This window comes from Pangasianodon hypophthalmus, chromosome 14 (genome assembly GCF_027358585.1).
Source record: "Pangasianodon hypophthalmus isolate fPanHyp1 chromosome 14, fPanHyp1.pri, whole genome shotgun sequence".
Lineage (NCBI taxonomy): Eukaryota > Metazoa > Chordata > Actinopteri > Siluriformes > Pangasiidae > Pangasianodon > Pangasianodon hypophthalmus.
In genome coordinates, this window is record NC_069723.1 from 6,339,834 (window position 1) to 6,365,437 (window position 25,604).

Consider the following 25,604-nt stretch of genomic DNA (forward strand, 5'->3'; position numbering starts at 1 on the left):
GAAGAAGGGAAACCTTTTCACACAAACCAGGAAGCCTACATAAAATCAATAGTTCTTCTTTCACTTGTGGTGTGGTACTGCTGATTTCTGTCACTAGTCATGATCCACTTCTGATCCTTTGGATCAGGAAAGCACGGAGCTTCAGCGGTGTGGGATAGAAGGAATTCTTGCTCAGATGACTGGAACCTAATTTCTGTATTAGTCAATTTCTGAAGTTACAAAAGATATCAGACTCAGTTCTGAATAAACGTGGATGGAGAGCATGATTTTGAAAAGAAAAAAAAAATTTCAGATAATAGATCGATATTTTTACAGGAGGAGGGAGAATGGGGGGAAGTTCTGAGGTGAGAATAGCATTATAAAAAACTTGAAAACTACAGATATTCAAATAAAGGCTTATATAATAAACATCCAGAAACAACATTTAATAACTATCATATATTTTATTCAGAATTCAATAAGGCACCACACCTTCTGATCCAAACAGTTAAAACAGTTACCATTTGAGACATCTTTTGAGCAATCTAAGAATAAAGAGACATTTGGAAAATATGTCAAAACACATGATATGCTCACATTCTGCAACTGGCATTGAAATCCAGATATTACCGTAAAGCAGGCTCAATAAAAATGAAAAACTCAACCTCAAAATGATGAAAGCTCTTTGAACAAAAGATAATGAGAATTCACAAAAAGAAAATCAAGTAACACCTACATTCACAGCAGGAAACCACAAGAGAGCACACAGACTGAGAAAAAGGCAAGAGTTTAAAAAAAAAAAAAAAAAAAAAAAAAAACTGTAGTGCCAATGTCACAGCAATATTAGCTTCCCTAAAGAACTCCTCGAACTAAAGCTCATGACAAAGTTGGCCTTATGCTAATTTTACACAGAAGAACTAGCCAGTGTGTGAAGTGACATTTTAATTAAATGGATAGAATAAAGGAATATTTTTGCCTCAGACTTTCTGTATGTTAATGAATGAAGCTGTAGGCCTCGCACTGATTCTCTATGGGTGAAAACTGAGGACAATAAGAAACCGGAAACTGCCATGTCGGGGGAAATGTAGAAAAAGAGACACGGAGAGACTGCAGTGTTAATGCAGAGCATGTCCACTGCTCGGTACATGCTACCAGCATATTCTGAGTGTGATATTTCAAAAACAAACAAAAGAATAAGAAATCTTTAAAGTGAAGGTGAACATATGACATGGGAGACTTACATGGGAGATCTTGTGTTGGAAAATAAAGTAATGATCTAAGATTTTAAAAATTCTATTCTTATGTGGGAAATGATGATTCGTACAGATCTTCAAAACCCTAGATCCTTTTACTAAAGTCTTTATAAAATGTATTTCTTTTATTCAGATGTTAAAAATGGAGATCCAGCTGCAAGTGTTTGACATCAGCACCCAGAGATATCCTTGGTCTTGTTTTTCCTAAGGAAGCGTGTGTCTGAGGGGTCGAAGCCTCTCTCTCGAGCTCCGAACACAGCCCAACTGGGCGTCTTGGCCATGTAGTCCAGAGCAGTGAAGGTCTTGGCACCGTTGCTCTCATTGTACTGCTGAATGAGCTCATGGAAGCGCTCGTAGTCGATCCACGTCCACCACTCACCATCCACTTTAAACTGTAAAGAGATATGCATGCAGAAGCAGAACACAAAACAAGAGAAGGTAAAAAAAAAGGGAGTGAAAGAGAGCATTTGCACAGGATAGCTTCCCTGCCTGACAGAACTGATCTACTAATGAGACGTGTAGTTCCTCTTTGCATTAAGCTGCCAGAGGAAGGTAGAGTAAGATGTTTCCTCAGGAGTGAAATCAGAAATCAGCAAATCTTCAGTAATCACTGTATCACTGTATCCTGGATTGCCATGGATCTAGAACCTATACCGTGAACACTGGGTCTAAGGGATGACGACACCCTGGATGGGACACCAGTTCGTCACAGGCAAGAACACCCACATACATACATGCACACACACATGGGACAGCTTAGAGTAGCCATTCCACCTATGTTTTGGGTGGTAGTAGGCAGAAGGAGAACCCAGAGGAAACCCACCTGGATATAAGACATGTGAAACTCCAAACAGACAGTAATTAGCTCTCAGGATTGAACGGGGCCGCTCAAAGACAAATCTCATGAAAAGAACTATTTTTCACAAAGTATTTCTTTTGTTTCTGCCCTTATTCATTTTTTTGATCAACTTGCACTATAAACACGAATCCATAGCATAAAGTTCCTATTCAAACCATAAAGATAAAAAGTTCAGGTATTTAATCCAAATCCAAAATAATCCAATTCAATTCACATCCAAAATATTTAAATTCTATTCAACAATCTGTAAAGACGTGAGCACAGCTTCATTTTGCTTGTATTAGTAATGCATTTATATTAACATAATTGGGAGCTTTACTGAACAGTTAACTGATTACATTTCACACCAATGAGGAGAATAATTAGCCGTATGTCTCATGTCCTGATCTTAAATAAAGCACTGTGGCTGGGGGTTCAGCCAGTGAGGCAAAAAATCCAGACAAACGCAAGAGCATCTGGGACTTGTCAGCAGAAGCAGGTTTTTCTACAGCTTTTTCAAAAAAATATTATACACCCCTAATTTGTACAAGCTGTGTGGCAAAAGGCCAAGAGGCACAGCTCAAGGGTGTGTGCTTAAGTGCAAAGCAAGTTGTTCATCAAGTGGCAGTGAGCGGTGACATAATGCTATGCTGTAAAGAAGACTTTGCTTTTAGCCTCCACAAGCCTTCTCTTAGAACAATATTTCTGTTGTCTTCTTTACACGTAAAGGATCTCTTTGGATCACAGAGGAGTCTAAAGCATCTGTGGATGCACTCTTCAGGGAAAACAAAGGGCTCTTAGCTTCCTAATGGGATTCTCTTCTGAATGCTGTCTGATTGAAACCCGTCGTTTCTGGTGTCACCAGAGAAACAAACCTTCCTGAAGAGTGATGTGAGCAGGCATTAGCAGACAGCAAAGTCCCTTAAACAAACAAGACAACTGGTTGCCTAAATAACAACACTGAAATAAAACACTTCCATTACAAAGACGCTTGTTCTGCATTAGCTAGTCTTAGCCACACCAAACAGAACTCCTTGGTGCAGTTAATGAAGCCTTTAAGACAACGCGAGAAGCCCAGCTTGATTTTGCTATCAGCATTAATAATGTTGAGTGCTGTCTGTGTTCCTGAAAGCAGCCTTGTTTCACTCTGACGTCCTGATGTACAGAAAATGACACCACTTCTGTTCATACTCATTCCGTTAGTGTCACACTAAGCCCAAGAGGTTTGCTTCGCTGCCATTTTATCTCTTCCTTCACGCTCACCTGTGGTAGCTGTAAATGCTGTCTCCGTGGTGAGTCTAGCAAGTCTTTAAATGTAACTCCTCATGAGGCAAGTCCTCCTAAGCCCTGTGTTTTCATTACAGAGTAATTTGCTCGAATGAAGTGCTTGTGTGAGCCCCCTTGGGTCACTGAAAAAAAAAAGCAGCAGCGAGTAGATGAGTGTTCATGTGAGGCCAGAGCTGATGTTGCTGGAGACCGCGAACTCATCAACACCTCTCCTGTAATCTCATACCTAGGACCTTGAGCTACTTAAACACCTGCAGGGGAGGGAGAAACCAAGGTTTGGAAGCATTCTAAGAACACGCTGATTCCACTTTTGGGTTATTAAAGGTATTAACTGATACCTTTTCAAAGCTGACATTCCCCTAGTAATCAAGCCAATTCTCTGCAAAGTTATGCAAAATATCAGCGGCGTAATGAAAGTTGTGTTCTTTGTTCACCTGCTTAATCTGTTTTGCTTCAGTCAACACCCCATGTTCATGGCATAAAATGCATCAAATCAAATATGACCAAATCCAAAACAGCTTGTTTAAGCTAGTATTCTCCAGGCACATCAAAAGTAATTTGGAAAAGACTAAAACAAGTGTATACACCTGTTACAAATGGCCACATCTAAACTCCATCTGCCCAGATTCATTCTTGACAAAACCATAGAAATGAGGAAAAATGGTGACATTGCACCACTATAAAGAAATGAACCCAAAACATATGCTACTGAGGTACAGAAAAGCATGACTGAGACTGCACAGTTAATTAAATACCTTAAATCAGATGAGAAATGACTTTTAATTGTATGCTCGAATTTAGTAAACTAAAGCATCATGGGCTAGTAGTGATGTGTGTAAATGACGTAATCAACATCAGTCTGAGCTTTCAATCAGAGAAGAACTACGAAACGTAAATTGGCAAACATGATTCTGTTGGGAAGTATTTGCTCAACTGAAAATAATTAGATCACAGCACAGATAGAAGGTGGAAGTTAGAGAATGACTAGAAAGGCTGAAGTTAGGAACTAATGAAGGACATTTTTATTCAAGTCAAACCAAAGCCGACAAAATCCTGCTGGGCAAGCTTACCGCTTCACTAAGTTTCCTCAGGGATTCCACTCTTTTAATCAGTTCTAGTGGAAGCACATCCTCATGTACAGAATCCTTGATTGTAATATTTAAGAGCTCTTCTTCATGAATAAATGTATAAAGGCACATGGTGTGGTATTGTTGGATATGCTGGATTAACACCGCGTCTAGCCTAGGATGCAGCCCAGGGGCCACCACTACAATCACAGCCCACTGATTGTTCAGGAATTTTTACTGGTCTCAAACTTAATTCAAACGTTAACAAGTGGTTAGATTGGACAAGCGTGTAGTTTAATCGTTTCTGGTGAATTAGACTTGGCGATATTAGCGTAGTGCCTGCTGGTCAGCATCTAAACCTGAATTTACACTGCATGCGTCACGGCCAGAGTAACAAAATACATGTTACGGCATTATGTACTTAGAACACAAAACATGAGTCACTGTATTTCATTATAGTTACAGATTAAATCAATGGTAATCAGATTACAGTAACAGACTAAAAAATGTATATTACTGAAGGGATTACTTTTCATCTACTTTTTTGTTTCATTTAATAATTATTCAGTTGGAAAAATCTATTGAATGAGGAAACTAGGTGTAGGCTTTTCCCCATATACCCCTTCATACTAAAAAAAAAAAAAGAGTGCGCACTGTGTTTTTTGTGGGAGAAACAAAACGCTTCTAACTTGAAGAAGCATCTTGAGGTAAGTTCTCTCTCTCTGTCTTTTTTTTTTTTTTTTTTTTTTTTTTTGAACATTGAGGCTGAAGTTGTTCTCTAGATAACAATTTTACTTGTTAAAATAAATAATTCTCTCTAACCCACAAAGTATCTAGCTAGGTATATATTTTATCTCGCTTGCAAGTCATGACCATTTGTTTGGCATGCTAACATCCACTAGCTAGCTGCCCTGCTATGCATAATCTGTTCTGAGAACTACTTTTTATCTGTTGTTTAAACCTTGAAAACTCAAAGTTGTAAGGCTACATACACATATCTAAATAATTATTAAAACCAAATCTAAAAGAAAAAAACACCATAAAATAACAAGACATACAAGACTGCCAACAACAGACAGAAACAAGAAAACACCAAAAAATGTAACTGACAAAACACACAAACAGACTATTTGTGATAAAAGCTAAAACATTAAAATGGGCTTTAAGACACCATAGAATCAGAGAGTCAGATATCAAGGAGAAGACTGTTCCAAAGTTTAGGGGCAATCTTGTTCTTGGAACAGCCAAAAGCCCTTGAAGACCTCAAAGACCTGCCACTTGCATAGGAAACTAACAGTTCACAAATATATTCAAGAGCTTCACAGGTAAAGCCTGACAGGTAAGCAACAGCAATTTAAAATCGATTCTAAAATGCCTGACTACACCTCATTGCACTCATGTGTAATTACCTGAGTGATAGCACTTATAGGTTTTCAGGTATGCTTTGAATGAGGCAGAACTGACACTGAATAAGGAGACGCTGGCTGAGATAGAAAGACGGTGGACTTTTACTGTAGTGTGGTTTATAACATGCCAGCTAACCATTTCGAGTTTTTTCCACTGTAAACTAAAGCTGTATAAACTGATGCTGTGGAAAACAAATGGTAAAGGAAAACTTTTTCTGGTGGGTGCCATTTTTATTTAGAGGTGGTCAGCATGCAAGACAAAACATGACCGTTAATATGCCTCTTTTGTGCTACATACCCTCAATCTCTGCTCTAAGTAATAAGAAGACGGTCACAGGTGGCATTAATGGTCATAAACTGGGGAAGCTTTGAACGCAAGCGTTCTTGTGACCCAAACAGACTCTTCCAGCAAGCTGACAAGGTCTTTTTTCAAGAAAACTAACGCACAAACATACAATACTGTCAATGAAACATGAGGGATGGTGGCAGCTCAAAAAAAAAAAAAAAAATCAAAGCAACACAGCTCAATAAAGACGCAACATGAGATAATAGACCTATTAGATATTAGACTGTCCTGTCGATGTCTCCTGTAGGTCACACACACACCAGTCTGCACACACGGCACACTCACAGCCCCTCTCTCCTCCTGGCTATGTGGGCGTGAATAGTGACTGCTCCACTCTCATTGACTCACCATCCAATTTGGAGTTACTATCTTTGTGGCTTCATATACACTATTACAGAGGTGATAGGATATGAGTGCACTATATTTCTGTGTAACTCTGAGATGATCATTATGAAGACAGATATGTCCCTACAGAGCAGCAGAAAACATGCAGAGAAATTATGAACTGCATGGGTGACAGCTGATGCGAAGTTGCATCCATCATTATGCTTCCCTAATTGATTTAGTGTAGACTGCACATTGTGAAAGTAATTGAGTTAGACAGAGCTGCTGTCAGACCTAAACTCATTCGCAGAGGGTTTATCATAATAGAAAAATGCAGAAAAACAACTATAATTGTGACAATCATAATCATAATGATAAGAAGAAGAATACCATGCACATAAACCTGAGAATAGCATGCACATAAATGTTTGGATTTGTAAGAAGTAAAGGCTGAAAATGATCCGCGCAAACCATTTAAAAAATGCTATGAAGGAAAGGCAAATAAAAAGGATTTTTCCTATTTATCAGAAATTTATCAGAATTCTGTTCATGAAAACAAACAAGACTAATTCTAGCCTGAAAATGATGCAGAGGATGACTGCACTCATTTGCATTTTGGAGAGTTTATTATTTTACAATAACAAACCAAATCCCTAGATATAAATGTAAGAGCATCAAGCACATGTGAAAGTGTGTGTGAAAATCACCTTATGATGGGCTAATAACAGGCAGTTAGAGTGCTCGTGTTCGCAGGCGATGTCGTAGTCGGGCAGGAGGTTGGCGAGCTGCTGCACAAAGTGGACGACCTCCTCATGCCAGGGCACGTTGGCCATGGTCAGATTGCTGGCTGAGCTCTCACCACAGTAAGTTACTCCCTAAAATGGAAGAGACCAACACTGTACAACTGCAGCAAAAATAAAAATAAAAAAAAATCAAAGAACAGCAATAGAGGAAAAATGTCACATTCTGCATTTCTGCTAAACTGTTAAAGGTCCATGTGTACATACGAGACGAGGCACAGTGCAAAACGTGACGAGGTCTGACTAACATTCAGTTTACTAAAGCTGTAGAGAACAAGAAAACGGTGTGTAAAACATTAATATGGCTGATGTGCCATTAGTTTAAATCTAATGAAAAGAATAATCTATGCACATAATCTGCTTTGTATAAAAGATTTTCTTCTTGTTGACTTTGGCTCCTGGAACCTAAAAAAATGTCACAAAAGTGATGTTTATGGTGTTTAGTTTCTTCATGATTCATTCCTTCTTCATTTAAAGACATACACCTGGCAACACCATCTATCTTGCTCCAAAGAACACACATGGCACTAATTTACAGAGGTTTCCAGACGTTGACAAAAATCACACACAAAACCACCACTAATCACCCAAAGTTTAATACGTTGAACGGAATATGTAAATCAGCCAGGCTTCCTATTTCTCAACCTTTCCCTCTCAAATGCATATGGATGAAGGAGAGAAGTGTATTTTGCACATTTCCGCATATATGAGACATAAACTGCACATTTAAGCTTGTATGTCTGTTTTGTACATAATATGCAGAGTTTTTTTTTTTTTTTTTGACAAAATGTAGCTTAATTATGTTGGAAACAAGCTCAGAGCTTAGTACATCTGGAACCCAGTTTCATTAAAAAAGATAATTTCCCACAAAGGAACGGTTATAAGATTCAAACCACAGCAACATAAAAAAGACTAAAACATGAAACTCTGAATATGTTTGTAACAATCTTTCTGCTTAGAGAGGACAGCAGACTCAGGGTAAGAGTGCAGAGTGTGTTTATGGCTTCTGGTAAGTTAGTCAGTCAGCAACCTAAAACTTTTTGCAAAATAAATGGCTTTCCAGCTTCATCAGTGTTTTCGGCACTGACGTACGCGTGCGCAAACACGCACACACACAGAGAGAGGGAGAAAGAGAGGGAATTCATGCAAGTATACATACTCCTCTAGCTCCTCCCCTCACACTAAACCACACCCACACCTCCTACAACACTCCTTTAAATGGGTTGCTGCTAAGAGTTTCAGCTGTACAGCCTGCTAGATAAAAAAAAAAAAAAAAAAAAAACCACTCATGCAGGCCAAAAGCACAGAAGTGCAGAAAAAGCAGATTTAGTTTTATGGATAATTGAGCATGACAGAACCAGCTCATTTCATCCAACATGAACAATCACATAAGAGAGGGCAATATTCCATTCACAGATGCTGCAGTGATCAGGAAAAATGAGCTGTGGAAGCAGCCGGCAAGGAGCCAGGCCACATACAGCGAGAGCATATTGTTCAGTTTATTCAGCAGTCAAAGAAACCACACGAGTGCTACATATTAACAATGCCTGATTAATTCATTCATGGTGAATTTATCTGTATGCATGTGGTGTCTCTCAAGACTGTACACTAGATCCTGTGAAAGTCACAATCAAAGGCAACCCAAGTATTAGTCCATAAATGTTCTGTATGAGAACGAGAAAGCTTGGCCTTGCTTTTTTGTTTGGAAAAACAACCGTATTATTCACCCTACAATATGAAAAACAGACATTCAGTAAGGCACTATATTATTCCAGGCCCTTCATCTACAGCCATTTTGTTGGCATTAGTCTGTAACGTCAATAGCACTTCTTGGCAGCTATGATTTTATTGAACTGTCACTGACGGTGAACTGCCAAACTAATCACAAAATAGATTTCATTAAAGTTTTTGAAATCTCAGGGTCAAAACATTCCCCAAAGAAAACAAAGTCTCCAAAAAGAATGAAATGAACATACTATGAACGCCAAAAGGAAACCAAATGAAAAAGCAACAGACGCAAATAATTGGTCTTGTTCAGGGCTAGCTAAAGAATATCAAAGTTTCAGCTAAACTTTAAGGACGAAATACAAGTTTTACAAGCGTGAAATTGTTTCTGTAACATACTGCAGACCACCACTCACACACCGCCTTTCAAAATGTCACTATTTGTGAAAAATATGGAGTGTCTTTGGACATGAGAATGAAAACAAGCCTCGAGACCACAACAGTAAATCCAAAAGCAATTTACTATGTTTATGACCCAAGTTGAATCTCTGATGTTACAAAACCTCTATTAGGAAACAAGTGAAAAACATTCAGAGCCATTCAACTAATAATTACATTTTCTCTCTTTGCAGTTACATGAGTCAAGAGTCAAGAGGCAAGAGGCTTTTATTGTCATTTCAACTATATATAGCTGACACAGTACACAGTGAAATAAGACAACGTTTCTCCAGAACCTGGTGCTGCATAAAACAACGTCGTCACCTCACACAACATAGAGTTACAAAACACAGAGCTGAGGACTAGACTAAGTTGTCCTAGCCACATAAAGTGCATCGTGTGCAACCTAGTGCAACAGTGCAAAACAAAACAGTGCAGAACAGACAACACGAGACAGTGCAGGACAAATACTGTACAGGACAAGGACACAAACACAAAATAGCAGCAACCCGTAACCTACTGTATATATATCTATATACAGTGCAATGTGCAAATTTACAAGTATTAAAGTGGCAGTGCCGGTGATGTGCAAAAAGAACCGAGCAGAGCAGCAGTAGCAGTGGTGGAATGTACAATGTAAACAGTAGAACAAGCCAACTTGTTTGCAATAACTTAATGAATGTATGAAGTTGAATGAGTGTGAATGTGTGTGTGTGTGTGAGTTTAGTTCCAGTTCAGTTGTGTGTGTTGAGAAGCCTGATGGCTTGAGGGAAAAAGCTATTGCACAGTCTGGTTATGAGAGCCCGAATGCTTCGGAACCTCTTCCCTGATGGCAGTAGTGTGAAGAGTGTGTGAGAGGGGTGTGTGGGGTCGTCCACAATGCTGTTGGCCTTTCGGATGCAGTGTGTGGTGTAAATGTCCGTGACGGAGGGGAGAGAGAATCCGATGACCTTCTCAGCTGTCCTCACTATCCGCTGTAGGGTGTTGCGATCCGAGACGGTGCAATTCCCAAACCAGGCAGTGATGCAGCTGCTCAGGATGCTCTCGATGGTCCCTCTGTAGAACATGGTCAGGATGGGGGGTGGCAGATGGGCTTTCCTCAGCCTTCTTAAGAAGTAGAGACGCTGCTGGGCTTTCTTGCTGATGGAGCTGGTGTTGAGTGACCAGTTGAGGTTCTCCGTCAGATGAACACCAAGGAATTTGATGTTCTTCACGATCTCCACAGAGGATCCATCGATATTCAGTGGAGAATGGTCGCTCTGTGCTCTCTTAAAGTCAACAACCATCTCTTTAGTTTTGTCCACATTCAGAGATAGGTTGTTGGCTTTACACCAGGCTGATAGATGTTCCACCTCCTCTCTATATGCTGACTCGTCGTTCTTGCTGATGGGGCCCACCACGGTCGAGTCATCGGCGAACTTTATGATGTGGTTCGAGCTGTGCATTGCTGCGCAGTCGTGAGTCAGCAGAGTGAACAGCAGCGGGCTGAGTACGCAGCCCTGAGGGGCTCCAGTGCTCAGTGTGGTGGTGCTGGAGATGCTGTTTCCGATCCGGACTGACTGAGGTCTCCCGGTCAGGAAATCCAGGATCCAGTTACAGAGGGAGGTGTTCAAACCCAGTAGGCTCAGCTTCTCGATCAGGTGCTGAGGAATGATTGTGTTGAATGCTGAACTGAAGTCAATGAACAGCATTCGAACGTATGTGTCTTTGTTGTCCAAGTGGGTGAGAGCCAGATGGAGAGTAGTGGTGATGGCATCGTCTGTTGAACGGTTAGGACGAAACGCAAACTGCAGTGGGTCCAGTGAGTGTAGAAGGTGGGATTTGATGTGCCTCATGACAAGCCTCTCGAAGCACTTCATAGCGATGGGTGTGAGTGCAACGGGACGGTAGTCATTGAGGCAGGAGACTGAAGACTTCTTAGGCACTGGGATGATGGTCGTTGTCTTGAAGCATGTGGGAACAACGGCGCTGCTCAGGGAGATGTTGAAGATGTCAGTAAAGACATCTGCTAGCTGTTCTGCACATTCCCTGAGCACCCGGCCAGGGAAGTTGTCTGGTCCAGCAGACTTTCGTGGGTTGACTCTGCGTAGAGTGTTCCTCACTTCATCCGTGGTTAGACAGATCACCTGGTCGTTGGTAGGAGGTGTGGTCTTCCTTGCCGTCACGTTGTTCTGTGCTTCAAACCGGGCATAGAAGTCATTCAGCACATCTGGGAGGGAGGCGTCACTATCACAAGCAGGTGATGTTGTCTTGTAGTTTGTGATCGCCTGGATGCCCTGCCACATGCGCCGAGTGTCTCCGCTGTCCTGAAAGTGACCGTGGATTTTCTTGGCATGTGCGCGTTTTGCCTCTCTGATGGCTCGGGACAGTTCGGCCCTTGCTGTTCTTAAGGCCGCCTTGTCCCTTGCTCTGAAGGCGGAGTCTCTAGAATTTAACAGCGCACGCACCTTTGCAGTCATCCACGGTTTCTGGTTGGAGCGTGTAGTGATGGACTTGGAGATGATCACGTCATCAATGCACTTTCCAATGTAGCTGGTCACTGATGATGTGTACTCCTCCAAGTTAATAGAATCACCGTTGGTTGCAGCCTCCCTGAACATATCCCAGTCAGTGCACTCAAAACAGCCCTGAAGAGCAGAGATGGCCAGGTTTTTACCTGTTTCAGAACCGGTTATATATGATATATATATATAATGACTAAACTGCCAGATGCAAGGCCAGTAAAGCATTTTTACCTGAGATCGGTATAAGTGGATAATAATCTGTATAACTGCTTACAAAAATCATAAAAAAGTATGTGCATTTTTAATGTGTATATAAGTATGTGTATTAAGATCAACTAAAACACTTTGAAAGGGACTGTAAGTCCGATCGAGCTGAAATTTGGTAGTCTGCATTGTTTTGATGATCTCTCAAGTGGATTTTTAATGATGACTTGGTTACTTCAAAAAACATGGCCGCTGTCAGCCAATCAGCTTATAGCAAACATTTCATATGTTCAGCAAGGAGTTATCACAGAACTTGATAAGTATGCTGATCTGTGGTCTCTACATAAAAGACAAGGCACGAAATACACATAAGAAATAAAGTAAGAATAAAATAAAGATAAAATATGATAAAGTAAAATAAACATTGAAAATATTAAAAATAAAATAAAATTTAAAAATAAAAATATCGAAGTGTATGATTGATATAATATAAATAGTAAACCTATATAGTATGTATCATATACATCTGTAGCTATGCTAAGGTGCAAGTGCAGTAGTTATGTATACAGTATTATCCACAGATGAGACAGTTATCCAACTGATGTGATGTATGATACATACTACATAGATTTACTATTTATATGTATGCTATGCATACATTTCTATATATTTACTTTTAAATTTTATTTTTCAATATTTATTTGAGTTTATTTCTTATGTGCGTTTTGTACCTTGTCTTTGATATATGCTGCTAAAACACTTTAATTTCTCCTTGGGATCAATAAAGTGTTATCTCTGTTGTTCTGTGTAATTTGGCAAGAACTGGACACTGGGGTGATATTTGTGAAGGTTGCTTGGACTCTTGGTGCGTTTATCTTCACAATCCACACAGAAGTGTCCCTACTTCTGATTCTCAGTTCAGTTAAAATGATGTGGAATATTCTGATATACTCTTGTACATTCCTGTCATATCTTACCATTTCTGATGCGCCGTAGTAAAGTTTTTCACCCTGATTTGGCTGTTTGCATTTTTCCTAAAACTAGCATTGTAGTTTTTTTTTTCCCACCCTCCCATGTTTTTCTGGATGCCACCGTTTACCCAACTTACAATCTTAGAGTCTTTCTTTTCTGGACTGGGACTTGTTTCCAGAAACAATAATGCACTCATGAGGCAGAACCAACAAGCCATGACAAATAATAACGACCTACAACAGCAGCTCAGATAAATCAAACAGTGAGGGAGTAAGAGCCGTTCCATGAGTGCATCCTCGCTCAAAATATTAACCTTTCACTGATATGCCATTCACCAACACTGCTGTGCTCTTCGTCTCTGTGAATAAAACGCTTGCTGCGTTTCAGCTCAATTTCAGTCAATTTCTCTTCATCTGCAAATGCTTTTAATTACTATTTAATTAAAATGACACTATAAAACCAATCAGATGAAATAAAACTAGAGCATATGAGTGCAAGTCTAATCCTCTGACTTTCCCTCTGTTTTAAAAAAAAATATTCTTCCAAACAGAAACGAATGACTAACTGTGTTCAGAAAAAGAGTTACTTCACATTACCTACATGCTATATGGCAACTTTTAATGTGTGCATTCTACATAAAAAGTAAGCAGGCCTCATGTGGATTAAAGTGAAATATTACAAATACCTGCAGTTATGTTTGATAAATCATATAACTAAGAGAGTGAGTTAAATGAAAATCTTCATTTCTTTATTTTGCATTGTTTATGGCAAATAGGTGTAACAAAAGCGTATCATTTCTCTATATAATCTCCATTTCGTTCAATGCAAGTGTTCCAGTATTTTGTTTTTTAATTAAATTCCAATTTATGTCACATTTTTAAGGTTCTCATTTGACTAAATTGAAACCCTTGTCAATGTAGTATCTGACTGACATCTTAGCTCTTGGACTTATTGAATAACGTTCAATGGACAAGTAAAGTGACACATGCACTGCAAAAAAATGTCATTTTAGCACGTGAAAATATCTTGGATTTACAGCCCTGGGCAAAAAAATGGGCCAAGCCCAGAATGGCTGTCTAATGGTTATCTAATGCAAGATTTGTGTCTAGAAGATGTGGTAAAAAGCCAGTGCTGTGGAATATGGAAGGTTTGATTCAGAGTGGTTGAGCAGAGTTGTGTGGACTGATGAATCACCATTTGAGGTGCATGGTGATGCATCTGTACCACAGTTAAGCATGGAGGAAGAGGTGTCATGGTGTGGGGAACCTTTTCAGCTGCTGGTACTGATGAGCTGCTTCACTGTGAAAAGTCAATTAATGCATTGGAATACAGGAGAATATTGCAGAAAGACTTGCTTCCCACAATTGAAAAGTTGATCCTAAAGAGGAATGATCAGATGTTATTTTTCAACAAGACAACGCTCCTGCCCACACTGCAAAGACCAGCAAAAAGTGGCTTGACAACAAATCCGTCAGGCTCATGTTTTGGCCTGGTCAGAGTCCACATTTGAACCCTATAGGGAATATTTGGTCTCACATTAAACACAAACTAACCGGGAAGCATTTATCAACTACTCGTCAACTGTTTGAAGCCATCAACATTGAATGGAACAACATTGACTCTTCTTCCTGTACAAAGCGGTCTGCAGGTTCACCCACAAGGCTGAAACATTTAAAGAAATCAAAGGGAAAAGCTATCCCATACTAAGTTACTTTATTTATTTGTTTAATTCTTGCTAATTTCCTGACCATTGATTTGTTGTTAAGACCATTAAAAGCTTAATATTTTACCAATTTCGGCTTGGCCCATTTTTTTTTTTTTTTTTTTGGCCAGGAGTGTAGTCAAATGTATCTAGTATCTCTTATTAAAAGATTATAATAAACCAAACCTAAAATTACTAAACCTATTTCTGGATATTTCAAGCTTTCAGTTTTCTTAGTCTATTGGCAGATAATTTTTTTTTCTAGAAGTAAATGCTAAAAATGAGTAAAAATCATCTGCCAATATAACAAGCTTATTTCACATTTGATATTAGTAAAAAAAAAAAATGGAAAGAAATTGGCTTTATAATCTAATATTTGGTTTATTGTAATCTTATAATCAGGGAATACTAGCTAGATTTGACTATATTCAAAGGTATGTCCAGATTTTCTTGCAGTGTGTCTCACTGAGGAAAGCCATTTAATCTCACAATGTTTGAACTGTGGTGCACAACATCTTAAACATTTACAACAAAGCATGTGTGTTGTTTATGTGAAAACAGGCACGGTGCTTTTAGGAGAGTTGTACTGCTGTATTCTACATATACTACAGTAAACATGTAGGACTGGACTGAAATGAGGGAAAAAATACTGCATATTTAGTATGAGTAAATGATGCCATTCTCTATCCAGCATATCCATGCACTTTTGCTAACTGGGTGATTGTTTATCAGGTTGTGTAAGCCTACACTAAAGTGTTAAACTCTCCAGACCTCACACAGGCTCCTACCCCTAAAGACACTCTCAAACTTTACAAACAGTTCTCTTTCTTTTCACTATCTTGTACTTCTGACTGCATGCTATTTGTGTTGTATTCCAAATTTTACTTGAATAAACTTAAAGAAATATTTCTGACAAACGACTAGAAAAAAAGTAAACATTAATTCTTCTTTATGACACACAAGGTGTTGCTATAATAATAAGACTATTAACACAAAGTGCTTTCTGAAGATTTGTCTATCAATGCTGGTTTATTTCAGGATGGATGCTGGTGGTCATTTTTTTAAATCACAGTGACAATATGAAAGTGTACACGTAGTACAGTCTCTCAAGTTCTAACAAAATAACGTTTTTTGCTAAATATAAAGTCTGAAATGCTGTAGGGAATACTTTTACCATCCATACAGCATAAGCAGCTTATAACCACAGTAACATTACAGTGTAAAATTAATGTAAAGCTACAGTATTTAAAAAAAAAAAAAAAAAAAAAAAAAAAAAAAAAAAAAAAAAAACAGTTGTATTATTTCATAGATTGTACAGTAAACAACTGGGCGATTACAGCAGTGCGTTGGTTCTCTTTAGGTCGATGTCTGAAAATGAATGGATTGTTTTTTGTGCACTTTAATTCAGTGACTATTTTAAGCAAACATAAACCCTCACTGATGCAAGCTTATATGAAACTTTGTTTTAGTAAAGCACTGCAATTCATCTTTTAGTGCGAGTTAATTCAACGGTAAACAGTCACTGAATCCGTGCAGGATGATCCCGCAAAGGAAATGGTGGCTCAGTGGTTAAGGCTTTGCGCTACAGCTCAGAAGGTCATGAGTTCAAATCCCAGCATTACCAAGCTGCCATGGTGCTGTGACCATTAACCTTAACCTGCTCAGTTGTATCCTGATCCCCTTGTAAGACACTTTAGCTAAAAGCATGAGCCAGTGCAAAGGTAGTGGATTTTATATATATTATATTATCGATTTTTTTATGGTAAATATGCTCTGCTGCCAGGAAATTCACAGTATATTACTGCAAACAACTAAAACAAATTCCAGTAATTAGCTGTAAATATATCACAGCACTTTGTATAACAGTAAAGGTTTTACATTTATTTACTGTAAATTTACAATACTTTACTGGCAACCCTGCTGCCATTTTTTTTTTTACAGTGTATAGCAAAACCTAGTTAAATGTTGTATACACTACTTAATTTCACTAAAATATTCAGAGTAAATCAAATGTGTGTGCTTGCAAGGATTTGCTAATAATTTCCTAATAATTTTGGCTAATTTAAGATTATAGTAAGTAACCAAGATGTCTGGAGATTTGTATTATATATCCGAATAAAAATATCCATTTGATTAAAAAAAAATATAGTGGAATGAAATTTACAAAGTACAGCTACAAACTATAACTACTTTACATCACTACATGCTGCAGGATCTCCTTCACTGGAGAGAAATGATTGCACTTCAGCGTATGCAGAAAGAGTTTTTAAGGGGAAGGAAAGGGAAGGGGAAGAAGGGAAAAAAAAAAAAAACATTAGACCTCTGCTTCTGGAAATCAGCAAATTAAGCATTCAGTTACAGCATTACACCCAAAGAAATAATCATTAGAAATAATTATCCTTTCCTCCCAAAGACCAGGGGCATCTTGTGAGGGCAGGTACATAATTTGTATTCTGCCATTAGTGTCATTAAAGCAAAGAGATGTTATTAAGGCTAATGAGTTCCTGAAGATTTAATTCATCCTCCAATTTTGATGATAACTACTCACTAAGAGAAGGAAAGCAGAACAGATTTTATCTATCCCCATAGATACTGTTAACACTTTATTACAAAGCAGTCTGGTAGTGGCAAACTTCTGAACCGCAATATTCAGCAGAATTTCCTCACATCTTTTGTGGGTTTTACTGCAAAGCGGACACACAAATCCTCGCATCCCAATGTCCGTCAAACATGCTCGATTATTGTTGCTAGGGAACAGTATGTCAAAGTTAAAGGCTGCTTCACTCTGTAATTGAAATGCGCTGAGCCTGTTTGCAGTGGAGCATCGAGAGGCCGTTGAATGGCTGCTAAATGGGATTAGGAGCATCGCTGCTGTCCTGCAAGTTTCCCTCACCTCAATAACAGACGTAATGGCAGATATAAGAGTGATAAAAATTCATGTGGAGGGCACCATACAGGTTTATGAAAGTGTGCCATGCCTCAAAGGAGATTTGTGAGGATCTTAGAAAAAGTTATTGATGCTCATCAGGCTGGAAAAGGCTACAAAACCTTTTGAATTGGCCTCCACCAATCCACTGTGAGGCAGATGATTTACAATGATATACAAATCAAGGAAATTCAGCACCACTGTTACTCTCCCAATGAGGTCATCCAGCAGAAATCACTCCAAGGGCGTGGTGAATAACATTATCGTAAGTTACAAAGAACCCCAGGAGAACTTCTAAGGACCTACAGGCCACTCTGGCATTGAGTAATGTCAATATTCATGAGTCCACTATCAGGCAAACACTGAACACCATCAGGCAAACACTGAACAAGAACGTCGTGCAAGGAAGAAGCCACTGCTCTCCAAACAGAACACTGCTGTCCATCTGATGTTTGCTCAAGACCACGTGGATAAGCCAGAAGCCTATTGGAAGAATGTTCTTTAGACAGATGAATCCAAAATAGAACTTTTTTTTGTTTAAATGAAAAGCATTATGCTTGGAGAGAACAAACACTGATTTCCAACATAAGAACAGTTAATTATGATGTACTTTACATACTATATAAACTTTATATAGTTTATAAATTCTGTATAAAACAATACTGAATTTAAAGTCTAATTTTATCATCTAAAGGTAATTTAACGAAGTCACTCAAGTTCAAGGATGCTAGCAGAAACGAGTGGCTAAATGTGGTTTTGCTAAATCGAAATATTCCCATCACTTCATTTTTGACGCATGTAGACAAGAACATCACGGTAAAATGTAAGTTATGTCCTGGGGAAAAACACTATTGGCCTTTCTCCGAAGCACAAGTAACCTTCTGAAGCACCTGACACAGCAACATAGTCAAACACTTTTGACTGATCCGTGTACAGCAGCAGATGAAACTGCGGCAACCGCTGTTACACAGGCGAGACTTGATTTTACATCGGAAGTACAGAAAGCACCTGAAGGTGAGCTTAAAAAAACTGATTGCAGGATACATAGTGGAAGAGATGCAGAGTAATTCTCTTTGTTTTCTCAGTTGTGTTGAAATACTGTAACTACATTTGCAATATGGCTTATTGAGTCAGGAGTTGCTTTTGTTTTCTGTAGCTCTTATTATTAAGCCAGTCTTTTTGATTTGTTTACATTTTCGTATTAAAAATGGTTTAATAAAGCTATGCTTAATAGGCTAAACTATTCCATGTTTGACTCCAATTTAAAAAGAAGAGTTTCATTTCTATTGCCCATGTGGTCAAGATTGATACTGATTTTAAGAAGTAATTATTAATGAGTAATGCAATTATTTTTCAGACTAATTAGTGAATAATTTATATACAACGTCGACAATGTAATTAGTAATTAATTACTTTTTATAATTTATATACAATGTCGACAATGTAATTAGTAATTAATTACTTTTTAAAATAACTTATCCAACACTGATTAGGACTGAGATGAAGATCTGATCACATTTAAGGTCAAAGTTATGCAGAAATACAGAAAATTGTACTCTTCTCCACTCTTCTGCGAAGGCTTTCCACTAGATTTTGGAGCTTGGCTATGGAGATTTGTGCTCATTCAGTCACAAGAGCATTAGTGAGGTCAGGCACTGATGTCAGGCGAGGAGGCCCGGCACGTAGTCGGCTTTCCAGTTCATCCCAAAGGTGTTCAGTGTGGTTGAGGTCAGGGCTCTGTACAGACCACTCGAGTTCTTCCATTTCAGTCTTGGCAAACCATGCCAAGATTCATGGAGCTCGCTTTGTGCACAGGAGCATTATCATGCTGGAACAGGTTTCATCCTCTTAGTTCAAGTGAAGAGAACTCTTCCGCATACGAAGACATTCTATACAATTCTGTGTTTCCAACTTTGTAGAAACAGTTTGCAAAAGCTCAAATATGGCTATGATGATCAGGTGTCCACCTACTTTTGGCCATATAGTGTAGCTATGAGCTTTCCTTATTGGTTATAAAGATTAGCCACGTAGTTAGCCTTCTCCAGTGCAAAACTGAAGAAGTTCAGACTTCAGACACTGAACATGTCTTTACTGATTGAAAACGTTTAAGGAGAATTGTGTAAATGTCATTTTTATGAAGTAACTGGATTAAGAAGTATTTAGTAACTGTGTAGGATGAGAAGATATTGAATTAAGTGAATTAACTCTGTGTCTGCTTTTTCCACTGGCTAATTCTACAATGTAGAACACTCAGAATACTCAGAATATTTCTCTCAAAGTCTCAATATAAAAGCAATATTTAAAAAAGGAAATCTCAATCTTCATGGAGAAATATGGATTTGTTTAGTAAAACCACAATAGTTCTCACTTAATCTTTTCAGTGCACCATAGTGATTTTAGAATATCACTCATTTTTCATTTGTTTTTTTCCATGGAGTGTTAATATGTATAAGTTGTGTAGGACGCCATGTATATCTTAGTTCAGGTTTGTCCAAAAGTCACAACACAAGTCAAGTGTTGAAGAGCCAAATGCCTAAAAACATGCTTTAAAACAGGTTTACTTAAAAAGATATAAATATTATAAAATATATAATTTAAAAAACCTGTTATTACACTACAACATTTATAATAATTAGAGTTCAACACAGTGCTTAGAGCACTTCCAGTAATTTCTCAGTACATTAATTTTCTTTCCTACCAAAACCGAAATAATTAATCTTACAGAAGATTAAATTAATTCACTGATAGTCTCAATTCATTTCTGGTCCACTTGGCCATGAAGTAAATGTAATGAGTTGGTCATTATGTGGTTCTTTCGCTAATGAACTAGAGCACAGATTCTCGATTCAGTCCTCAGGGATCTGTCTTTGTAGACCTGATACACCTTTCTTGCCTTCCTATTTACTCTGTTCCAGCTTCAAAAACAAGCCAAGTAATCTGCAGCCTTGGAGGCCAGAATGATCTGGCTGAGGTGTTTAGAGAGCAAGAACAAAACACAGACCTGTTCTGTCTGAGGGAATTCGAAAGAAACTTTGCTTAGAGAGCAACATTTGTGACTGATATGATCTTGAGAACTATAGAGGGGACAGGAATGTTAAGAAGAAACAGATATGCTGCAAGCAGCTTACCTTAACCTCGATGAAGTCTGGCTGGCCCAGGGCAATGAGCTCAGCATAGGCTTTCAGTTCGTCTACGTTCCAGGCCTTCACCAGGGTCAGGCGGTATACTGTGCGCTGTTGCTGCAAAGGGCAAGACATGAACAAAGGGAATCTTCAACCAAAGTTGAACAATATCTAACAATAGAGCATACAACTGATGATCATACACTGCTTGGTGAAGCACAAAGTCTAAAAACTATTTTGGGTTAAAGAGGAAAAAAACATCTTGCCCCACAGATGGACCACAACTAATACATCAATTAGCCATGTAAACATATTCCAGAGGAAGATACAAACCTCTTCACTTTTAATGGCTGCAATGTTATAATCTTCCTTACAGTGTTTGATTTTAACAAAGCCTGAAACAGAGATAAGCTTAGCCTTTTTTAAACAAGCATGCTCTCCTTATCTCTGAAAACAGTCCTACACCTATCACTATCCAGAATGCATCAGCACAGAAGCTCTAAAGGAAGGCCAATACATTCATGTGACAATGGCTACTCCTCACTTCTGTGGCTGTTGATTTCCCCTGTCAATCATTCTGGAGAATATCTTGACTCACTAGTTTTTCTAAGAATAACTGGCAAGGTCCGTTACAGAATCTTGATTGAATTGAATTGAATAATTGAAAGATTGAAGAATTTATATCTCAGCACAGTTAGATTAGCTGAGCTGAACAATGATAAACTGGACAAAGGGAAAGGAAGAATGTGAGAGAGAGAGAGAGAGAGAGAGAGAAAGAGAAAGAGAGAGAGAGAGAGAGAGAGAGAGAGAGAGATGGTTTCTGGAAATTTATTCAAAGGAAAATGTCGGGGGGGGGGGGGGGGTGGGGGGGGGGGTGGCATTTTCTCTTGAATGTATAATGAACAAAAAAAAATGATAAAGCATGGTAAACTTTTTTTATTCACTCATCTTCAGTGACAGCACACACACTCACACACACTCACACACACTCACACACACTCACACACACTCACACACACTCACACACACACACTCACACACACTCACACACACTCACACACACTCACACACACTCACACACACACACTCACACACACTCACACACACTCACACACACTCACACACACTCACACACACACTCACACACACTCACACACACACTCACACACACACTCACACACACACTCACACACACACTCACACACACTCACGGCAATTTATCGTCGCCAATCGACCTACTAGCATGACTTTCAGAGGAAACTAGAGAACCCGGAAGAAACCCATTAGGACATTTGGAGACCACACAGACTGTAACCTGATCTCGGTATACGCAGATTCTTGAGCTTTGAAGCAGTAACACTACCTGCTGCACCACTGTGCTGAAATCAGATTCTGGGAATTAGGTACTGTACTTGCTGATGCCAAAAATTTACATTAATCATTCCACAGATACAGCTCTAGTCAGTGAACTGTAAGCTTTCTACCATTAAAATAGAGTTTCAATACAAAAAGTAATGATTCCAGATTAATTACTTCTCACTGTCTGCAAGAAATAAAGGAGATTACTCACCACAGTTGTCTCAGAATATGAAGTCAATTAGTTTAGACACGAAATAATGTTTCTGATTTAGCACACCAGTAATAATGCACAGTTCTAAGCATTCAAATGGCTGAACATTTACACATGACCCTAAACCACTGAAAAGTGTTCTCTGACCCAAAGGTATTTCACCATACATCATAGCATATATACACTGTATCCTAAATTCAACACACACCTTGGCTTTCTGTTTAAAAGCCAAAACAAATTATAGCCCAAAAGGTTTCCTTTCAAGAGGCAGAGGAACCTGAACAAGATTAGAAGTCTTGTCAAGACTCTCCCAGCTGGAAGATCATGGTTCATTCATGCAGAAAACAAGATGTGCCAAGGACACACTCTGTATGGAAGTAAAGCTCTGAGTCTGAAGGTTGATCTCATCAAAAATGCGATACTTGATGATGCAAAGGAGCAGAACACAAAGCTTCAGGAGAAGTACGGAGCACCTGGACTGAATGTACACAGTCCTTTGTCTTAAGACATGACCTTTAGTTTTAAAGCAGACTAATATATGTACTATATATAATATACACGTACTGTAAGCAAGCTCATATTTTTTTTAATATCTTGAGATTGAGTATTTTGAATAATTCAGTTTTGAGTCATGAATGAATAAGAACGGAAGGTCTAAGTCTTCTTAGATTCAGGTTTTGTCATTTACACCAAACTACTACTTCACACCAAAATGACCTGTAAGCAATAAAACCTCATCCGGTGATCAGATGGATGAGCTGAAATAGCAGTGGTGAGTCTAACACACTGTTTTCAGTCACCATATCAAAGCACATACAGCTCAATCCACATGAGTCTGCCCAGGCTTACAGAAATAAAAAAAATAAATACATATTTATTTATTTTGGCTGCCATATTAAACTAGTGGAAAAGTTACTGCAAAATGGTAACGTGTATCAGGGACTTTGGATTAGTGTAACCTGTATTAGCCACAACACAGCCTCATGCTGTCAGTAGGTCAGGAGCTCCCTGATTAAGTAACACAAAAAGGAAAATAATAACTTGAGTTTTGAATAACTGGCAAATGTTTGACAAATGTGCCCTACATGGCAGAGACTTAGGACCCTGGTCTGGATACAGTTGTTTAAATACAAATAAGGTGAACTGTTTCACTTGACTGCTTCTAAAGAACTCAAAGTAACAGAAATTTCAGGAAATAAGCCTGTGGGTCCCTCATCGATCCTGTTCCTGAAGTGCGTAAAGCACCGACATCTATTAAATTAGGCACTAACGAGCAGACCTAACTGTGTACAACCTTTAGGTTATAAATCAGAGACGCACCAGACTACAGCTTTTCTGAACTCTAAATAACAATGCACACTGCAGATTTAAGGTCAGTGAGTTCAAAGCTGAGCAGATGAGGATCATGTTGGCCAAATTATCCGCGCTGTTTTCCCTCCCAGCACATAAACTGAAAGCTCATTGACTACACTGAGTTCTGTAGAAAAATACAGTCCTCCGAATTCACTACCAAGAACTGTTTTATTACATCATTTATCAAAAGGTTTTAAAGTTTTAGCAAGTTGATACTTCTTATTCAAAAATGCATTATTTATATGTAGTTATTTATTTATGTAGTCATCACTTATGTTATAGCAGTTATAAACACTTCTGTCCTCACTATGGCAGCACTTTCTCTTGAAGCTAATAAGACAAAAAAAAAAAAAATCTAGTTAGAGAGAAATGTCTTTACAGAGAAATGTCCTTAATGTCCTTATGGTGGAAAGTTTGAAGGAACAGCTTTACCTCTGACTGTTACACAGTGCTGATACTGGAGACTCCTTCTGTAAATCAAAGTCTCCTTACATACAGATTCACCATATCAACTATTTTCTTTGTTAAATAGCATTTAACTGGTTTATTATTAGGCTTATATGTAGCATCTGCCATACACGTCCCTGTGAATATCACCTTCTGACCAATCAGAACATCGCTGTGGTACAAATGCTTAAACTTTTTTTTTTATATTACTGAAAACTGATGATTTTGTTAGAGAAATAAGGTTTCAGGCAGAGGTGGTGTGGGGATCAGGGTGGAGATGGTATTAGAGGTAGTAAAATCTACTACCAGATAAAGCAGGTTTGACAGTAAAGCACCTTTTGAGTTAGTTTTTTCATATATGTGTGTATGCAGGTGTGAACAGTCATTTACTACACTCCAATTTACAGGAGATTAATCGTGCCACTTTATTTGCTATATACTACATATTTCAGCACCGCTTCATTCACTTACAGCTTTCCAACAGCTTTGTCTTCTCTACGGCTGCACAGAGCTCCTACCAAAGAGACAAATAATGCGTAACATTTTCCACTTTTTCCAAGCTCAATCTCCGCATATCTGCCAAATTCTCTCAAAATAACTGCAACCGAGTTCATGAAAGTAATGAAAGAAGACATTAAAAGCTCTGAGACTGATCTACCGTGTCACAGGTGTGAGCAGGGCATACTTTTTTTATCTAATTATAGTTATGTTTAATGTTGTGGAACGTCAGTGAAAAAAAAATCCTATTATTACCTACTTTATAGAAGCTGTAAACTGTTGTTCTCTCACCAGCCTCTTAAGACAAAAGTTAATAAGACAAAAACTCAGCTTGTCATCTTACAGAAAAACCACAAAGCCCTCTAAACCTCTTTAAAGTTTTTAAAATCTGTTTACATGGGACGTCCGCCATACAAGTTCCTCTGTAATTTATTTATAATTTACATAGATATTAGAATGGGTGCATATATCATAAACCTGTGATTTGGCTTGTATCTGGAACAACTGTCAGAACTGCCACAAGAGAAAATTAATCAAAACTTCTGACCAATCAGAATTGAGAATTCAGCAGTACTGTGGTATAATAACAGTCTAATTATTTCAGAGTGCCATCCTTTCACTCCATTTACTAATGGTGGCAAAGTCGATTTTATTTATATACTACTAGTAACAATAATGAGGAAAACTATTTAGAGCATGATAAAACAGTAATGGTTTAAGTCATAGCCTCAGCTCAAGTGTATAACGTGATGGAGAAAACCCATTTGGAAAACTCCCTTCCTGTCCAGAGTGCTTGTGTTTGGACAGGAATCCTGTCAGTCATATTATAGACATTTCCAATGC

The 25,604-nt window shown here is 38.4% G+C and overlaps 1 protein-coding gene across 2 annotated transcripts in view; it reads right to left on the bottom strand.

Moving 5' to 3' along the window:
• Positions 1–423: 423 nt before the first annotated feature.
• tyw1 (tRNA-yW synthesizing protein 1 homolog (S. cerevisiae)) overlaps positions 424–25,604 on the bottom strand; it is a 66,712-nt gene continuing 41,531 nt past the window's right edge. For both annotated transcript variants that reach the window (XM_026924831.3, XM_026924830.3), the window contains exons 14-16: positions 20,900–21,010; positions 7,208–7,375; positions 424–1,624 (exon numbers count right to left, since the gene is read on the bottom strand). In XM_026924831.3, coding sequence (XP_026780632.3) covers positions 1,403–1,624; positions 7,208–7,375; positions 20,900–21,010 — 501 coding nt within the window. In that variant the 3' untranslated portion in view covers positions 424–1,402. The remainder of the gene's footprint in view (positions 1,625–7,207; positions 7,376–20,899; positions 21,011–25,604) is intronic.